General features: G+C 45.9%; 1 protein-coding gene across 20 annotated transcripts in view; it reads left to right on the top strand.

Annotated features, from left to right (window-relative positions):
- Positions 1 to 2305: 2305 nt before the first annotated feature.
- Positions 2306 to 20140, top strand: part of c2cd5 (C2 calcium dependent domain containing 5) — a 31532-nt gene continuing 13697 nt past the window's right edge. For 12 of the 20 annotated variants that reach the window (XM_064319436.1, XM_064319429.1, XM_064319426.1 and 9 more), the window contains exons 1-11: positions 2306 to 2642; positions 3603 to 3697; positions 3809 to 3895; positions 4240 to 4411; positions 4775 to 4870; positions 5304 to 5459; positions 6020 to 6221; positions 9936 to 10087; positions 11426 to 11641; positions 13589 to 13677; positions 15522 to 15630. In XM_064319436.1, coding sequence (XP_064175506.1) covers positions 3608 to 3697; positions 3809 to 3895; positions 4240 to 4411; positions 4775 to 4870; positions 5304 to 5459; positions 6020 to 6221; positions 9936 to 10087; positions 11426 to 11641; positions 13589 to 13677; positions 15522 to 15630 — 1369 coding nt within the window. In that variant the 5' untranslated portion in view covers positions 2306 to 2642; positions 3603 to 3607. The other 8 variants (XM_064319438.1, XM_064319434.1, XM_064319431.1 and 5 more) reach the window with 5 other exon arrangements.

Here is a 20140-nt window from a genome sequence, read left to right as displayed (position 1 = left end):
AACTCATTAAGATTATCTCTCAAGCAGTTCCAAGGACTCATTTTGACCGAGAACTTCAATGGACAAACAACATTCCAACACAAACAGGTGGGTGAAAGTCAATATTGTGACATGCAATTATATTAGGCAGTACCCAAACTCTGAGTTGTCCCTATTCATCATTGGTTGTATTTTCATGTCACGGATCCAATAACTTAGACGTAACTCGAATCAACTGAATTAGCACTAGGAAAATATGCCTTGAGGGTCTTTGAGAACATATTCAAGTTAATCTCCTCATTAACATGTTTGAGGTTGAGTGTAATTTAACAATTTGAAGTTTATTATTCTTAGAAATAACCAGCTTTTTTCATATAAAGCAACTTTGCTGGCTCTGCTGCTTCCAGAAACAAACTACATTTAAAAAAATCGTATCAACATAGTTCATTTTGATTCCAATAGACTAATTAGCCAGAATTTTGTTCTGCTGTAGATAATCGTTATGTGTTATTTTGTGTTACAGTTAGATTTATCATATCTTGACATTTACTGTGTATACAAATTGAAAAATAAGAATGTGGTAAGAGCATTTCTGTGAAACCTAAGGAGAGATATTTGCTCAAACAGAAAATTAGATGAAGACACAGCTGGCACATTTAAATGGCTATGAAAACTGAAATGTGCATTGTCTCTGTTAAATAGATTCAAATATGATAGACGATACCTGTGGATTCACATTCTTACAAGAACAGCTCTTGTGTAATCGCTGGATCAGATAAAAAAGCCCATTCCGTAGGTAAATGTCATTCCTATTGTCAGCACCTGACATTAAAATAGCCCCCACCTCAAGTTTCTCTGTCATACTGATTGAAAATGATATTCCTTGTATCATCAAAGCAGGCCAACCTTTAATGACCATAGCACATTGCAGTAGCTATATAAACAGGAGTATTTGATAGCACACGCCAATGTTTGGTGTGCGTAAACAGACGGCGTGAAGAGTAACGGTTTTACACGATGGAACTTGAGAAACGAAAAAGGACCCTCTTTCCTTTCCTTTCATAGTACCTCTCTCTTGTGTTTACTGAATGTGAAACAGCTGACGTGGGTTTACCCTCTGCCAGGCCGGCTTAAAACGCCAATGTAACCTTGATATTGGCAGCTGGAGTCTGGGTCAAACCAGGTTCCACGGATAGCAGAAATGCCTGGTGTGCACAGCCTCACAGACTAAATATATCGGCCTATATTAGCACATTTCCTCCTAAGGCAGACTAACAGTGAGGCCGATCCAGGAGTCTGGCATTTCATTTGGACAAATCCACCCAGCAAAAGGAGGCTCGGTTGCCACAAGTCTATTTTAAGGGCACCCTAAATCTCAACTCTCTGGGGGACCCCCTTTGGTCCAGGGTCCCTAATCCAGCTTTTCTGATGCGTTTAAAAATAACTCGCATTGAATGCATCGCAGTTTCTCTACACTTTCGTGCAATTGTAGCTGTTTGAATTTATTTATTTTTATTTAACTAGGGATACCCTGTTGATTTTGCAATCTTCCAAGGGGGACCTCATAAAGACAATTGGCAGAAACAAAGATGAGCATGTAAATCAGAACATGCTTTACTAATGGCGAAGGCCTACGGTTCCAAATGCAGACATCATCACCTGCTACCCGTTAAACAAATGCGGTCAATTATTTTGGATTACAGTGGTCAAATTTAAATTGATTTTTTACTCGTAAAACATTGTTAAGATATAAAAGATATCTGTGTGTGATACTATATGCAAAGTCATGGATGGCCACTGTAAACTAAGTGACAGTATAACTAAGCGTCAGTAATCAGTTTTGACCCACTGAATGCACGTAAAATAACACGACACTTGGCATGCTTAAGGATTGAGCTCTCTGCTAATTTACTGTTCTTCAGACGGCTTAAATATCATGTTGTACCACTTCAAGGCGTGATAACTGAGACTGCTTAGGTTACTTAAATAAAAAACAAAGATTCTTCTCTGCCCTGCCAGAAACCTTAAGCCATGATGGCACATCAGGGGGTTTACAATTTAGATCATGGATTGTTGCAATCCATTACGCATTAAGTTTCCCAGGTTATTTTATGAAAGCGTTTTAAAAAAAGGACTATCACACATACTATCTGAAGAAATTATATTTGGTCAATTGCGAGAGGTTCTTCTTAACATAATGGAACTCCTTGGCCAATTTGACGTCTGGCTTGTCATTCAACTTACATTTTAACATTTTGAACGAAAAAGAAAATAAGACAGCGGAAGTAATACATATTCTCCCGGAAGTTATTGGTTTTTTAATTGACATTCAACGCTACCGTTGGTGGTGTTGCCAGCGCAGTGCGCCGCGCGACTCTCAGGTAGTGTGAGAGAAGGATTACCTGATTATTTCCCACAAATTTACGTTGATTTATCTTGCTAGCTATGTTTCATAGTTTGAGAAAACACATTGAAATAAGCTCGTAAATCGTTATACCATGTAGCAAAAAACTGGTTAATACATTACGAAACCGTCTGATAAACTGAAGATCCACCTTTTCACATTCATGTTATGGGCAAGAAGAAGAGGTCAAGCGGACAGTGTCAATAATGTACGGTTGAAGCGAAGCTTCTTGCGGATATCTTGTGTGACATAGTTTCAGGTAGTAATATTTTGAATGACATTTCATTTATTTAATTAACGAGCTACCTGTTCGTGTGTTTGTTTGTTTAGCTAGGCAGCTAACGGTGCCATTACTTTTATTTAGCTATCTTGCTAGCTAACGTTAGCTAGCACGAGCTAGTAACTTAGGCGACAAATGTTCTTCGCGGCAGGCCCTTCCCACCTTAGAGCGCGAGCTACGGTAGCCAACACAAACTGCAGTTCAGTGCGATTTCGGCTTTTCCCCTTATCTTAACATTAGGTCTTAATTACAATATGCATGGGTATCTAATTAGGAACTGCTATGAACCCATGTGCAACGAGTGACAAATGTACTATATTCTGCGGCAAGCTAGAACCCTAGCGTGTTGTTTGCTCGCAAGTGTTAGCTAGCACTTTCTGTCAGGAGACCGAGACTGCTCATTTCGATAATGCTGTATACCGTTGCTCTTTTTACTTGCTTGCTAATGAATTGTAACGTGTAACATTTTCGTATTTTTTATTTGGTATTTTTTACGTGAGCTACAAATGGTGTCGCATGTTTTGGTTGCTAGCTAACGTTAGATAGTTAGCAAAAGATGATGCTTTGACTGCAGAAAATGTAGCTTAGCTACTTGCGCTAATTGCGTCTGTCAAAAACATCTGTGAGGCACCCACGTGCTCCTGTGTTGTCAAGACACCGATTCCTGGATATTAATTAATTCAGCGCTAACGTCCCGTGTAATGCACCTGTAACATCAAGGCACGTATGACTGCAACGCAAGAGTGTCAGTTAAATGTCAAAATTTAAATGCACCTGTGCAAGACAACTAGTTCGCAGCTACAAGACAAGACGCCGGTAAGATGTTAACTTCGAGAACGCACGGCTAATTAATTGCGCACATCTTGCCGTGTCATAAATCTAATAAATCATAAATCTAAAATGCTCTTTTCCCTTTTTCTGTGACCTTATCGACGGTAGTAACCATGCCGGGGAAACTGAAGGCCAAGATTGTGGCTGGGCGTCATTTGCCCGTTATGGACAGAGCAAGTGACCTGACAGACGCGTTCGTTGAGGTGAGTGTATCTAAGCGTCGCATCCTTTTTTCAAAGCAGTTTAACAACCATCATCTTCTTGGTAGCGCCTTGTTTTTTTGCACAGGTAAAGTACAATCTTGCTTTCTGCAGGTAAAATTTGGAACCACAACCTTTAAAACCGACGTGTACCCAAAATCCCTTAACCCACAGTGGAACTCGGAGTGGTTCAAATTTGAGGTAAGTAATCTCATTCTTTCTGTTATTCCTATGTAGTAATACACTTTCCATTTGACATAGGTTTGAGGTAAAGTTTTTATAATGTGCTTCAGAGCCATCTTTTGTTGCATTTTCTCTGACTTTTTTGGATCATCATTTATAAAACAGTTGGTGAGAGCTTTAATTTTGCGTAAGGCATTTACTTGGACTACAGATCCAAATTAGTTCAAAGATTGTTGGCAAAAAAAAAAAAAATGTGTGGCACAACTTAGTATTTGTGCTTTGGCCATTTAGATGTGCAGTTTCTGATTGGTAAATGCAGAAAAAAGCAGTGAAATATTTGCCATTGAAACTGTGCAATCCAGGTGGATGATGAAGACTTGCAAGACGAGCCGTTGCAGATTACAGTGCTGGACCACGATACGTACAGTGCTAATGATGCCATAGGCAAGGTCTACATAGACATAGACCCTCTGCTATCGAACGAAGCTGCTACAGTCATCTCTGGGTGGTTCCCCATTTATGACACTATACACGGTGAGTGCAGTCTAACAAAATAACTAATTTAATGTACTGTACATGTCAGTGTGTTTACTGAAGGTGTTTTTGTATTGTGGATTTTTAGGCCTATATCCTGTTATATTGTCCTTTGGAAATGTCTTTGGGAATCTTGTTTCAAAAGCCCAGCATAAATGAAATTCATTGTTATTATTATCTTTTAATTTTTTTAAATTCGTTCCTTACATATGTGAAGTTAGTGTCATATTCATATTTGATTTTGTTAGAACAAATCCCTTAGCAGTGTTCCAGTTCATGTTCTAGAACGCGGTATGAATCTGTGTTTGGGTTCTGGAGGTGTGGAGCGTGCTCTCACGGCAGTTTGTTTTGACCATGTAAAAGGTATCCGTGGGGAGATTAATGTTCTTGTGAAGGTGGATCTCTTCAACGACCTGAACCGCTTCCGCCAATCGTCCTGCGGAGTCAAATTCCTCTGCAGTGAGTCTGAATTCATTTTCCCCTGGCTGCCTCTACCACAAGGATGAATGTGTCACTCTAATGCGATGTGCGGTTCCTGTTTTATTAATATATTTTTATGGTTGTTATTTCTGCATTTTATTGTCTAGTTATTTATTACATTTAGAAAAGCTTGGTGCATTTTGAGAGATTTATGGAAGCCCTAATACATGTTTCTGTAGTTTGTAGCACCTCTGAACACTGTGGTGGAAAGGCTAATGGTCTGCTTAGTTAGAAATGGGATGCTTTTGCTCCAGGATGGTTCAGAATGCTTATTTATCGGCTAAATCCTTGCCATGGGGCTGCAGTGTGGCTCACGCTGTTAGTCAGTGCTCCAGTGTGCGGGTGTACGGGTACGGTGCGGGTGTACGGGCTCCAGGCCGTTAAGACTGACAGGCTGCGGGTCTCTCTGCAGCCACGTCCGTCCCCAGGTGCTACCGGGCGGCCACGGTGCACGGCTTCGTGGAGGAGCTGGTGGTGAACGAGGACCCGGAGTACCAGTGGATCGACCGCATCCGCACCCCCAGGGCCTCCAACGAGGCCCGGCAGAGGCTCATCTCTCTCATGTCCGGTACGGGACCGTCCCGCGTCGCGGCAGAGTTCGCCCGCTGTGCACCCCCAAAGCGTCTGCCGTCAACAGGGCTCCCTGACCCGAGCACTGGAGAACCACAGGGTCTGATTAAGCCTTTATCTCCTTTAGTGAAGCAGTTGAAGCAGACTGTTGAGTCGCATGTCCTGGTTTCTTGCATCTGAATTATTTGCATTACATTACATTACATTTCAGGCATTTAGTAGGTATCTTACCCAGAGCGACTTACACAACATTATCAATTAGCATCCATTTATGCAGCTGGATATATACTGAAGCAATGCAGGTTAAGGACCTTGCTCAAGGGTACAACGGCAGTGTCCTACCTGGGAATTGAACCCGTGACCTTTAGGTTAGAAGGCCTGCTCCTTACCCATTGTACTACACTGCCGCCCACGGTAGCCCGCGGTGAAAATGAAAGCCGGCGCGTCCTGTGGCTCTCCATGACCAGGGCTGGCGACCCCTGGCCTGGAAGGAGCCCTCAGGTGTGCAGCAGGGTAGGAGGCCCCTCGCTGTGCCCTAACGTCAGCTCCCTCCCGCAGGCGAGCTCCAGCGGAAGATCGGCCTGAAGGTGCTGGAGATGGGGGGCAACGCGGTGGTGGGCTACCTGCAGTGCTTCGACCTGGAGGGCGAGTCGGGCCTGGTGGTGCGCGCCATCGGGACGGCCTGCACCCTGGATAAGCTGAGTAACCCCTCCGCGGCCGTCCCGCCCGCATGCAATTCCCCGTCCAAAGACATCAAAGAGTGAGTATGGGGCAGGTGGGCTCAGACACTCCCGCATGACAGAATGACAGAGATAAAGCACTGTGTGCGTTTAAACCCCCCCCCCCTCCCCGTCCTCCCCCCACACCCAACACTGCTCCATCCTTTCAGTCCCCCACCCCCACCTTCCTGGCCTGTCCTCCTATTCATGGGAAATCAAGTGCTGCCTGTTTACTGATCTCAGCAAGATTCATGATAGATTAAAGTGTTTGAAAAATGATTTAGTTCTTAAAAGTATATATTTAAAATATATTAATATATATTTAAAAACAACTTTGTTGCTGAAATGACAGATTCACAGCAGCAGTACATCTGTATTGGGTAGTGACTGTACTGTGTTATGTAACATTAGAACTCTGAAGCCCTACCGATTAACTAAATTATACATGGGACTGAGCTAGAAGCCTTTATGTTCCACACAAACATACCTGCCCTGAACACGCTCCTGTTTGCCCCTGGGGCATAAGGTCACACACTTACCTGCCCTGAACACGCTCCTGTTTGCCCCTGGGGCATAAGGTCACACACTTACCTGCCCTGAACACGCTCCTGTTTGCCCCTGGGGCATAAGGTCACACACTTACCTGCCCTGAACACGCTCCTGTTTGCCCCTGGGGCATAAGGTCACACACTTACCTGCCCTGAACACGCTCCTGTTTGCCCCTGGGGCATAAGGTCACACACTTACCTGCCCTGAACACGCTCCTGTTTGCCCCTGGGGCATAAGGTCACACACTTACCTGCCCTGAACACGCTCCTGTTTGCCCCTGGGGCATAAGGTCACACACTTACCTGCCCTGAACACGCTCCTGTTTGCCCCTGGGGCATAAGGTCACACACTTACCTGCCCTGAACACGCTCCCGTTTGCCCCTGGGGCATAAGGTCACACACTTACCTGCCCTGAACACGCTCCTGTTTGCCCCTGGGGCATAAGGTCACACACTTACCTGCCCTGAACACGCTCCTGTTTGCCCCTGGGGCATAAGGTCACACACTTACCTGCCCTGAACACGCTCCTGTTTGCCCCTGGGGCTCCAGGCCTTGCATGCCCAGCCCACCTGTTGCATGACCGATCTCCCGATTTGCAGCTGCATGCTTGGATGGAGGAAATGGAGGAATTGATCATTGATATAAGATATCATTTTTGGCCAGATCCAGCGTACCTCAGTGTTTAGATAACCCGGGCCTGTAGCTCTAATGTTGCAGGTCTGACTCCCAGCAGGATGCTGCTGCTGTTCCCTTAGCATGAATGTCTTCAGTAAAATATTCAGCTGTATCAGTGAATATAAATGTGTGTGTGATGTGCGCGAGGCTCTGCACCACTAGAGGGTATGAAATCTTAGCTTCGCGGTGCAGGCTAGTCACTGGGCAGCCACCTGTTTCCAGCGTGCCCGTCTGGGTTGTGCATACTGCATTGCTCAGAATACAGCCTCAGAATACGGTTTTTATAGGATAACGGGAGCTGAAAGAGAATTTTTAAATCATTAATTTAGAAATGAGGCAGTGTAAAAGGTGGAGGCAGTAAAAGATGGAGGTAGTGTACTGTAAGAGATGGAGGCTGTAAAAGGTGGAGGTAGTGTACTGTAAGAGATGGAGGCAGTAAAAGATGGAGGTAGGGTACTGTAAGAGATGGAGGCAGTAAAAGATGGAGGTAGTGTACTGTAAGAGATGGAGGCAGTAAAAGATGGAGGTAGTGTACTGTAAGAGATGGAGACAGGAGGCAGTGAGGTGGGCTGGGGACAGTGCTGAGTGCTGCTGATGCAGGTGTCTGTAGCCGGTGTGCGTTTGCAGCACACAGGCTGGGGGGAGCAGGATGTGTGCATGCACAGCGCACCCTGCTGGCTGGCTGCCTGCATGATTAAGCATTTGTGACAGTGCCGCTGGGAGTCCAATAACAGCCTGTCTGGAGGGCGTTGTGATGCAGCGTCCCCCGCGGATCTGTCTCCTGCTCTGTGTTTCCTGCTGCCACCTGCATGCTTCCTGTTTGCGTCTGCAGAAACGTCTGCTCTGAGTCAGCTGTGCGGGTGGGGGTGCGGGTGGGGGTGGGGGGGTACAGGTACAGGTACAGGTACAGGTGTGCTGTATCAGTCCCCTCTGTTTGCAGCCTCCGGGTGGTGAACTCTTTTGCCAGGAGGGCCTGATCGGGTCGGGTGGGGGGGGAGGGGTTAAACAAAAGGCACTTCTCTTTTTCCTCCTCTTCTAGTTCTTCTTTTTCTTCTCCTCTTCCTCCTCCTCCTCTTCTTTTCTTTTCTCTGCGATGTGTGCGTGTTTGTGTGTGCGTGCGCATGCGTGCATGTCTGTGTGTGTGTGTGTGTGTGTGTGTGTGTGTGTGTGTGTGTGTGTGTGCGCGTGCGTGCATGTCTGTGTGTGTGTGTGTGTGTGTGCTGTCTCTCTCTCCTCTCTTCTAGTTCTGGTCGTTGTGTTCTCTTGTCTCCTCTGCTGTGTCTTTTCTGTCTCTCGTGTGTGCTGTTGTGTGTGCTGTGCGATGCGTCAGTCGTGTGTGTGTGTGTGTGTGTGTGTGTGTGTGTGTGTGTGTGTGTGCGCGTGCGTGCATGTCTGTGTGTGTGTGTGTGTGTGCTTGTCTCCCTCCTCCTCCTCTCTCTACGGCTGGCCGTGGTTCTCAGGTCTCCGCTGGCTCACGCTCCCGGGCTGGGATGCCGCTCGACCCACAGCAGCCCTGTTCACGCCGCGTCCGGCTCGCGCCTCTCTCAGAACTTCTCTGTGTCTGTCCCCACCCTCATCTTCACGGGTATGAGACTGCGTAGGCACAGGAGCCTGGGAGAGCACAGGCCCCTCACTGTGTTGCCAGGCAGGCAGAGTAGGCAGGTACCCCGGTTCTCCAGCCCCTGTCTGCCCCTAGAACACCCCCCCTCCCCCCCACCCTCCCACGAACCTACCCCGCCCACTTTTCCACCGCCAGGTGGGGAGGGCTGTGCCATCACCAGCTTCAGAGTCCTTCAGCTTCCAAAGCATGGCCCATTGGCTGAGCACAAGCTGGGTGCCTTTACCCTCCCCCCCCGCCCCTCCCACAAAAAAATAGTTGCCCCTCCAGGTACAGTATGTAATTCCATTTGACCTTATATGCCAAGGTCGACCAGTCAGAACGATGACGTCAGCATCAGTATTACTTTCTGGTCCATTTGCAGCCATTGGTTTTTTTTTTTTTTTTGTTTCTTCAGTCTGGGGCATTTTTTATTTTTATTTATTATATTTCCTTAGGTTTCTATTATTGTGGCCCAGATAACTAAAAGGACAGAAAAATGATTCCGATCTGCGTGATTGATTTTTTGCTTTGGTGAGCTGAAACAAATGCTTTGCATTTCGCTTTTCTTTTTTCCCACATTAACCCATTTTTTATTTTTATTGATGTTGTTTCGTTTCTTTTCCGAGTTGCGTTGCTTTTTTCCGAATCGGCCATCATTCCTTCTTCTGCAATTCCACCGGCAAGCAGTCACCCCCTCCCAGAAAAGCCCAATGTTCCAGCCTACAGACACACACACGCACCCTCACACACACGCACCCACACACACTCTCAAATGGGGATCTCAGGGTGACTCCCCCCCCTCCTCCTCCTCCTCCTCTTCCTCCTCGTCCTCCTCCTCCTCCTCCTGTCTGTGGGTCGGTCCCGCTCTTTCCCCCCGGGTCTCCGCGGCGATGGTGGCGATACTGAATGTGTTTCCACCTTCTTCTGGCAGGCTTCCCTTCAGCGAAGACCCCAACCCTAATACTCACTCATCTGGACCCTCCACCCCAATGAAAACCCAAACTTATTCCTTTTCACCCTCCAAGTCCTACAGCCGACAGTCTTCCTCCTCTGACACAGATTTGAGTTTGACACCTAAAACTGGTAAGGCACCTGCCACCGCTTGGTGTTTTGTGCTTATTTTAAATTTATTTTGAGTTTTTTTTTTTTTTTTTTTGGTTTCCATTGCATTTCCTCATCCATCTGCTTGTCTGCACTCCCCCCCCCATGATTAAGTTTTTTGTTTTTTTTATTTTTGTGTGAAACAGTCACTCCAGTTTGTCAAGCTTGAAAGTTTTGCATTGCATTTAATTACTAAGAGACCTGGAGCTTAATATGTGATTAAAATGATATGCCGTGCTGTTTTCCCTTTATAACTTCAGTTTTATATTTAATCTACTGTACAACATTTACCATGTGAATGTTGCTAATCTAAAAAGAAATACTGTTTTACTTCTGTTACCAAACGTACTCACTGATGTTTTGGAATACCTGATAATGGCTTGATGATTGGAAAATAAGACTTGGAGTGTGTTTTTTATTTTTTTTTTTTTTTCATTTCTTATTTTTGTGTTCCTGAAACTCTTAAAAGGTGGGCTAACTGTGATTTTAGCAGCAACGCTTGAAGTGTTGTTGCTTGTTTTTGCCAAACACTGCATTTTCTATTGGCTCAGGCCTAATGCGAAATAATAGCTGTTTTCAACCGGGCGTTCCTGTTTGATACGTAACATTGTGTAATTGGCAGCGGATGCAGGCCCCACCTTCTAACAGTTCTTCGCTGCATCAGTTGATAAAGACACAATTGGGCAATGTGATACTGTGTGCACAGCATTACCATGCGCTGTTGAAGAGACGGCACCCCCATTCCAAATCCGCCATCACTGTGTCGTGTCGCGTGGCCGTTTGTGATGAGTGTGCCTCTGAGTCTTTGCGGAGTCCCTCACGGTACCGTCGGTAACCCTGGTAACCGAGTGCATCGTTTAAAAAATTAAAAAAAAACAAAAAAAAAACCGGGGGGGGGGGAACCTCAGAGTGTGGCCTCCAGCAGTTTCATGGCGGGGCGTTGTCCCTTGCGGTCCCAAAATTGGCATAATGAGGCTGGAATAAGCCGCTGCTCACTGCCAGTCTTTGTGACTGACCCTTTCCTCTTTGCTCTTGTGTCTTTTTATAATGTATGCAATTTGCCTTCCCCCCCCCCACCCCCACCTCCCTGTCCCATCTCATTTTGTCCCTACCCCAGCTATTTTATTCCAACTCCCATCTGTTACCATTTAATTTCTCCCTTTCTCCTCCCCCCCCCCCCCCCAGCTCCCCAGCCATGCTCAGCCTGTACCTTCCAGTTTCTCTGTCACTCTCATGATCTTGTGATCCTTTCATTCTTCTCTTTTTCTACACCTTCTTTTCTTTTCTTTTTGTTTTGTTCTTTTTTCTTCTCCATCCCAGCAGCCAGGCCCCCCAAGGGGCCCAGGATTTTCCTGTGTCCCAGCTCCCCTGTCCTGCCCACCGACTTCCCGCCCATTTACTCAAACGCTTTGCGCCTGCTCCCCGGGTCAGATCCGGGCCGGGGGCTGCACCCTGTCCCGTTCTCCAGCCGCCAAAGCCCCGCTGGGCTCAGAAAGAGTGTCTCTTTCAGTGAGGACCTGCTACAGGCGGCCTCTGGTAGGACACGCCCATTTATGCAAATTCTCTAGCTGCCCTAACAACAAGCACCGCCCCCCCTTTTGGCCCCTGACCCCACCCCCCCTGCTCCGGACTTGCCATAACAACTGATCGCACTTGGTTTGATGAGGAAAAAATGAAACGGAAAAACACTAAATTTTTTCTACAATGTTTTTTTTTTTCTTTTCTTTTTTTTTCCTATTTATTTTTATGCATTATTTTCACGGTATTAGTTCATATTTTCTTTCACAATTTTACTCAACCATTTACCATTAACTGTCACCATGGTTACTTGTTTGGTCAGTACACCAGTGAAGTTGGAGACCACTACCTCTATCCCAGTTTTATGTTCAGAATATGTGCAGTATATTCATTATTCATGCATATTCTATCAAAAGCATTTGTTTTCATGACATCCGCTCCTACTTTATGCTTGTTTGGAGTTTGGAGTTTGTCACCTTGTTAATGCTGCCTTCTAGCACCCCCAATTAACTAGGTAGACCTAAGCCCCATTGTTTTTATTTCTCACATGAAACAAAATCCAGGAATTTATTAAAGCAATATATTAAAACTATAAATTGGAGATTGTTTTGCATGAAATCTCTCTTTGCTACTGCATCTTTGATGAACAGTTCAAACCAGAGCACAGGACAACTGTGATTATAATAATCAGAACCAGATTATTATACGGTGTCATACAGTATTATGCAGGTGATTACATACATTTTGGGGGACATTTTTGCAGTCCTTGTACATTAGTGAGCTAGTTGTTAGTGAATGCTAGCAGCCTGAACAGAAGCAGTTTTTTTTTTTATTTGACACTGCTGGCTAAATAGCCATGGTTATACTGGCAAGGTTTTACTCCCAGGTGTTCTGAAATGTGGGCAGGTGGAACTTTAGATACATGTTTAGAATGTTTTAGAACAAGCATTCTGTGGAATTCCACGGTCACGTGGCCAAGCCTCTGCTGCTGGGGTTTGGGCCTGAATAGGAAAGCTGAAAGAGCTGCAGTGGAGCAGGGGAAATGGCTGCGTGGCAGGGCTTCTTCACATACTGCTGGAGACGGGTGGAGGCAGGCCCACTGCCGAGTGAACCTTCGACCAAAAATCTCATTACGTGTACGGGCGAAATTAAATTCAGGCGAAAATTTGCGATATCAGTCCTGGAATGTATTGTTTTTGGTTTAAAGAAAAAAAAAAAGAAAGATAACGTAGAACAATGGGGCTTAGGAAGTTCAGTGGAAAGTCACATTAAGACTCTTAGCTAACCGCAGAGTGAATCCTGCTCAACGTTTTTTTCTGTTACCGATTTCTTTCAATGCCCTTTTAAGTTGCCGCGTGGATTCTGAACGTACCAAGGGGACCAAGTGCTTGTGCAAATGACAGTTCATATCTAATTCACGATATATTCGCTAAATTACCTCTGGTATCACTAGCTGCCTTATTTACCCATTTCCCATTTGTGCTAAATGTGTTTTTCCCCAGTAGCCCTGAGTATGCAGTTTAGCCTGTGTTTAGTGTTCCACATACCAAAGTCAATATTTAAGATCTAATTGCTGGAACAGACAGATTCTGCTGAGGTAGACTGTTAAGCTAAGATTGGTGAGTTAAATATTTCAGAGATTTCCCAGGATCTCTTCATTTAGTGTTGTGTTGTAGTATATTTCCTCACTATCAAAAGGCAGAGTTAGTCTTTAGTTGTGCGATGGACAGTGGATACGTATTGGTGGATGCAATTATGTTTCTGTAGAATCACCACAGATAGGTCTTGATTCAGTGTTCAGAAAGAAGCTTGTGTTTGTGCGTGTGTGTGTGCATGAATAGTGTTAGAAGTGCATCCATCTGTTTGTGTTCATGCAGGTGTGTTTGTGCTTGTGTGTGTTAGAGAGGGAGGTGTGCGTGTGCGTGAGTGTGTGTGTGTGTGTGTAAAAGCTGTGGTCTCCTGCAGGAATGGGCAGTGGAGGCAGTGCGGGGAAGGAAGGCGGGCCTCTGAAGACCCTGCTGAGACAGCAGACCCAATCAGCACTGGAGCAGAGGGTACGACTTGGCAACCCACACACACACACGTACACACACACACACACACACACACACACACACACACCACCCACACACGCACACACACACCACACACACACACACACACACACACACACACACACACACACACACACACACACACACACACACACACACACACGCTCACACACACACCCTGCAGAGTCAGTGTGCTGCAGAGCAGTCGGAGCTGCTTCCTGTGTGTTGTGCTTTGGCATTCCACCCACAGTCCCTCATGTCTGTTAAGACTTGGTGGCGCTGGTCAGTAAATGTGCTGTTGTGCTGTTCTTTTGGCTTTTAAAGATTGAAACCGCAGTGTTTTCTCTGAGCAGTCTCAGCTTGCTCGGGTTCGAGAGGCTCAATAACGTGTTTCTCCATCCTCTTGTTCTCTCTGGGATTCAGGGAGCTTCCTCCTCTGGTATATTTGTTAGGACACGGGTATGTTGTCAAAACCACCGCGTGACTATTTTCTGTGTTTCAAAACGACTCCTCATTTATTATTTATTTTTTATTTTTGTCGCATTTTCTCTTTCCCTCACATCCAAGATGAGAAGTCTGAACTTCCCCGAGGAAGGGGCGGTTTATTTTTGGATGCCCGAGTTCGATCACTCCAGTTTTCCTTTATCGTTCTCACACCCCCCATTCAGCGGTTCAGCGGCGACCTGTGCACCTGGCTGAGCCGCTCTGAATGCTGGTTGTCACGGCAACGGCTGTTTTCCTCCGAGCAGGAACGTTCTGTGTCGGCTGTTGCCCAATATGGAGCTGCTGCTTTTAGTAATAATTACTGGCCTCCAGTGTCACAGAGACCCTTTGGTTTGATTTTGCATGATTATTTAGCATTTGTATTATGCAGCCTGCGTAATATCAATGTTGCCATGCAAACGGTTGCATTCTGTTGGACCTGGCCTGGTAGCTTCTGAACATCATAACATGTTTGAAGACGAGCAAACTAAATAGCTCCACTGATTATTGTTTTGCCCCCCCTCCCCCCTCTTTGGAATAGATCAGTTTAATATTTTTGTTATAATTGGTTAGAGCACTTAGCAACTCACAAAATGACAGTTTCACTAGCAGTGTAAATTAACAAGAGACTGTCTTCAAAGGCCGCATGGTAGCCTGCCCAGCCAATAGCAGGCAGCAGAGACGTGGGTTACAGGAGCGCGGTAATCCCTAATCTCTCCAAATGGATTAAAGTCACTTAAACAGAGTCAGCAGCCCCAGGGCTAAAGATACCGTTTGAATTGATGCTCTCTTGGACTCCCAGGGGTGTCAGCGGCCGTGGCAGTGTGCGGTCCGGCCCAGTGGTGGCGCTGTGCGCTGTTCTATAACGGCGCTCGGGTGCTTCTCCAGTGTGCAGAGACCGAGCTGAACGCGTGCTGTAGAGCGCAGGCGTTTCGGCCGCCGCCCGACCCTGGGGGGGGGGAACGCCCTTCTGCTCGCTCACGTCTCCTCTGCATGACGCCCCCGAGAAGGATTTCCTCCTCAATCCTTCTTTCTCTCTTTTTCGTGGTTGGATTTGAAAAACGGGGAGCCATCTTTTTTTTCTTTTTCCTTTTTTTTTTTTTTTTAAATTTGAAAGGCTGCAGCCTTCTGCTTTGCACGCAGGTCGCAGTGCTAGCATTAAACATGTGTGGCATTTTAAAAAGTGAAAAAGAAAGAAAGAAAGATGAGCTTTCAAAATCAGCTTTGCTGTGTGTCTTTTTTTGTTGTTGCATATATGCGTTGTGGTTCAGCCTGCGGACCACGGTACAGTTTTGGGGCGGTTAGTGTGGTGCTGCTCGGGTTCGAGTCTCACCCCTGTCTCCTCCTCCCTCGTCCCGCAGGAGTTCCCCTTCTTCACCCTCACCTCCTTTCCGCCCGGCTTCCTGATCCACGTCGGGGGTGTGGTCAGCGCCCGGTCGGTCAAACTCCTGGACCGCATCCACAACCCCGGTAGGTCAAACCCGACTCCGCGCCTGTCTTCTCTCCAGGATGCATGCTGCCCCCCCCCCCAGCCCATGTGGAGACACTCCCCCTTCGCTCCCCCTTCGCCAGATGTTCTGTTTTTGACAGTCACGTGAAGGGGGCTTGTGTTACGGGAGCATTCTCAGATGGTGTGACGGGTGAGGGTACGAGAGGGGGCGGGGGAGAGGTAGAAGGATTACTCTGGTACTTTTGGGGGAGATTCCGGTCTTTCCGTTAAGGAGGGAGGGAGTTCTGAAGCAGTGAGTTTTTGAAATGAACTCCAGGCCAGGGCACACAGTTTGCACCCGAGTTCCCCGCTTGGGAGGGGGAATGCCAGGCTGTGAATCTGGAGTGTGAGGAAAGCAATGTGACCAAACGCAGGTTAATTTGCATGTGACCCTAGTTCCTAACATCTGAACATGCGTACCTACTGAAGCAGGTGAGGCATGATGTGGCATTATTGGATTCTGATTAAAGTTACCCTTCAAGGACAAAGAGCACTGTGCTAAGATTGAACAGAGCCTCTCTCTCTATTCCTCTTTCCCTTTTTCCCTCTCTCTTTCTTTCTGACTGCTTTCTCCTGGATAAGCCTGTGATTAACTCTGTTGTCTGTGTCTTTGCAGTTCCTGTGGAGTGTTGTTGTCCAGTGTTGTGCTCTCGTTTGTAGTTTGTTTGTGTCTTTTTTTTTTTCCTCTCTCTCTCTCTTTCTTTTTCTTTCTCTTTCTCGTTCTCTCTCTCTTTCTCTTCGGCTCCTTTGTAACCGCTGCACTAATTTGCTGTTTTGAACTCAGCCGTGGGTAACACCAGATCATACAAACTGCTAGACTGGAATAGTGTCACTGCAGGTACTTTCCTGTTCTCCTTCAGTATTGCACATACCCACAGAAGCTATGGCAGCTCAGTGAAGTTCCCACGTGCCTAGGAGCTGAGAGGTGCAGGAGAAAAACGTCCGCTTTTATTTATTTATTTTTAATTTTTATTTATTTTTTCTTGAATTTTGAATTGGTGATTGGGCATTGCGTTCCCCCCCCCGCACAGAAGCCTGCCGGGGGTGTCATGATGTGGCTTTGATTTCTGGTGTCTGCTTGCGGCCTGTAGAGCTGCAGCACAATGGAAGAAGTATTGCTGGGCACAGAGAATTGTGCATTAAGTAAAAAAATAAAAAATAGAAACATTTTTAAATGGTGAATCTCTACTATTGCTATTCGTCTAACACCAATGCGCAACTTTTGTTCTCCTAAAGTCTGGGCGGACAGAGATGATCTCAGGTTGTGTCAGACGTGTAACACCCTGACCTTTTGCAGAACCTTAAACGGCTTTATTTCTTAACGGCGCTGCGCCCAGTTCTTTCCGATCGCCGCAATGCTTAGAGACGCCCGAAACCCTGGTGAAATTGGGTGCATTTCCTAACGCGTTCGGCATTGAAATCCAGGGAAGTTTTAAAGATCATTTCTGGGGATTTGTCCTCGGTGCATTGCAAGATGAGTGCTCTGAGTTTATTGTGCAGCGGGGGGGGCCCTTATATCTCAGAGCTTAATGAGGATTTCCCTCTGGGGGCCTCAGCTCTAAGATGGGGGCTAATCCCGTTCACTCTGCAATAGACAGCAGGACAAGGGCCTTTCATCCCTGGTAAACAGACGCGCAGAGTAGGCGCAGCCGGGAAATGATTAGCATCAAGCGAGTAATCAGAAGCATACAGTTCTGCTCGTGCAGTAGCATGCATCCTGCAAAATGTGTTCCTGCAAAAACATTTTCATGAACACAGCAGGAGTCTGAGCTCAGGCAGTTGTGCCTGTATGCAGTGCATAGACAGTTTAACGCTGTGAGGTAAGAGGACACCTGGTTTATCCAAAGATTCACATCAGATTTCATTTGGAATGGTTATTTAAGAAACTAAACGGACACATTGCTCATCACCAATTCTCTAATATTGTAAAATTCGAGTCAATGCCTGCCTAATACTTTTTAGTTTATCAACTCTTTTTTTTTTTGTAACATAGATGATGACTTCCTTATTACAGTATGAAACGTGGCACTTGGGCAATTAATAAGTATCAGAGAAATAAAAATACCCTGCATATAATCAATAAATTGATTAAATTCAGTGTATAAATTCAGTAAACTGGCATCACCAGTGATTTGACACTACTGCCCGTGTGGTTTCTAATTTGCTGTAGCCTGTGCAGATTTATTAAACATGGCTGTTGTAGACTGGCATGGATAAAGCATCCCCATGGCTGAGGTTTCTGATCTCTTGAAAATATTTTAAGAGCTTTCGTCTCTCCCTAACTTTACCGTCCGTTTTGCGCTGTGTACCTGCTTTAAACCCGTTCTCTTTGAACCTGGCTTTGAAGTCTCTGGCGTTCGCCTGCGTCGTTCGCGTGGCAGAGCAGAGCGTAATGAGACGGAGGGGGAAACGTCACCTTCAGACGAATGGGTAGATTCACAAAAGGGTGATGCATTTATTTCATTGGAGGAAACGTTTACATTTTTGTTAAGTGAGGACAGGAATTGTAGATATTCAAAATCACCTTTTATCTTAGAAAGTAAAGATTTTGCAGTCGATGGATATGTACATTACCACTAATAAAAGATGCTTCAGTTGCATCAGTAGCTATAACTGTGTGAATTGAAGGGTAGCCTGTTTCCTAGTGGCCTTCTGCATCACAAATTATGATTCCATAACTCTGCAACTAGGGTGTTTGTTTTGCTAGTGACAGTTTTATCTCATTTTTGCTGCATAGCCCTGTGATAACCGTTACATAACTTTGCATGTCATAACAACGATAAGAATTTTGTTGGCAAATGTCCAAATCTCATACCTCGTATTTAGCTATCAAGCCAACTCCTTTTGGTCTGCCTGGTGAATCTAAAAAAAAAAAAAAAAAAGAAATCATTTCCAAGCGGAGGTGCCTGTCCCGTGTCTTGCATGAGGCTGATCCATCGAAGCGTCTGTATTCAGTGTGACAGTGCGGCTGGGGGGGGGTGGTGTCTGGTGTGAACTACTCTTTCCAAAAAAGAGATTCCCGGATAAACCCAAGGAGGATACCGTTTTCTTTGTAATAACTAAATCCTTAGTTTCGGTGAAGTAGTCCAGGTTGTTGCGTTTTCCGAAAGAAAGTGGGGCCAAGCTGAGATATGATTTGACAATGGTGATTTAGGCCTCTGGATATGGACTGTACTCCGGCAAACGGGCAGCAGCAGAATGTGATAGCTCCCCCTGGTGCTGTGGCTGTTTAGTGTCTGCTTGGCAGCCTGATAAATTCATCGGCTTTTGTGAATCCGCCATTAAGCCTTTGCTGTGTTTCATGGTAATTCTGTACTCATGTGTAAACTGCCTTTAGGGTGAAACTGATTGGTTTTGCCACACATCGGCAATACAGAATCCCAGAGTCACTTTTAGCCCTTCGTTAAAAAAAAAAACATTTTTTGTCTTCTGAAAGGTGAGGAGAGATGAAAGGTTTGATAAAAATTCCCCCAGGACTCTTAAGTCTGGAACACAGAGCCACATGACATGCTTTTTTGGTTTCCTTTATTTTATTTTTAATTTTTTTCCTTTATCCGTGCAGATTTGGGACCATAGCTTCTTTTTTTACCATTTTCAGTGAGCTGCCATACTTTTCAGTCTGTGCCGTCACGTGACTCCAGCATGCGCCAAAATAACCCCCCTGCCCCCCCCCCCATATCCGGGTCACACTTCTGCTGAATCCGCTTCGGGCATTTCCTGTGTGCACCTTTGATGGCTTCACGCTTTCCTCTCAAAGCATCTTGGAAGAAAACCAGCCTGACTAATATTTACATTTAAAAAAATAAGAACAGAAACGTGTGTGTGTGTGTATATGTGCAGATGGAAGAGACTGGGCATGTGTGTCCGTGTATAAAGGGACCATATTCATCACGCTGGCTGGGAGCCTGGAAGAGAGCTGCAGATTCCCTCCGTCACTGACCCAGATGCAGGCACTGAGAGGGCGGCCTCTCTCTCTCTCTCTCTCTCTCATTCAGACCCCCTGACCCCAACCGCTCTCCTTCCCTTTGCATTTTGCGCTGGCCATGCTCATATTACGGGCCTGGTCTGGAGGGGAATCGGCTGGTGGTTGCACAACTTCCTGGCTGAAGTTCATTCCAAATCGCTTAAGCACGAGCGACAGAGAGAGAGAGGGAGGGACGGAGGGAAGGAGAGAGAGAGTCGGAAATTTTCAAATTGGAAAAATCTCCAAACCGGCAAAAAACAAAATGATATCAGCAAATATCATATAATTGTGGAATGTACTGGACTGTACTGTGCCATGTAAATTGGCTGGTTGCCACCAAAAAAAAAGCCTGTTGTAAGTCGCAGGAAATAAGATTTTAAGCAGTAGAATTAGTCTTGCTGGCGCTGCAGCGTCCCGTTCCATCCTCAGCGTCTTTACTGCAGTGTGACTGTCTGCATCCGGTGAGCATCTGGGGATGGGAATGGATGAATATGGCCCTTCTGACTCTGAGTCCTGCCAAGGCCCCT

Source organism: Anguilla rostrata, chromosome 19 (genome assembly GCF_018555375.3).
Source record: "Anguilla rostrata isolate EN2019 chromosome 19, ASM1855537v3, whole genome shotgun sequence".
NCBI classification, from domain to species: domain Eukaryota; kingdom Metazoa; phylum Chordata; class Actinopteri; order Anguilliformes; family Anguillidae; genus Anguilla; species Anguilla rostrata.
The sequence above is the reverse complement of the archived record's forward strand: the minus strand, read 5'-3'. Positions and strand labels throughout refer to the sequence as shown.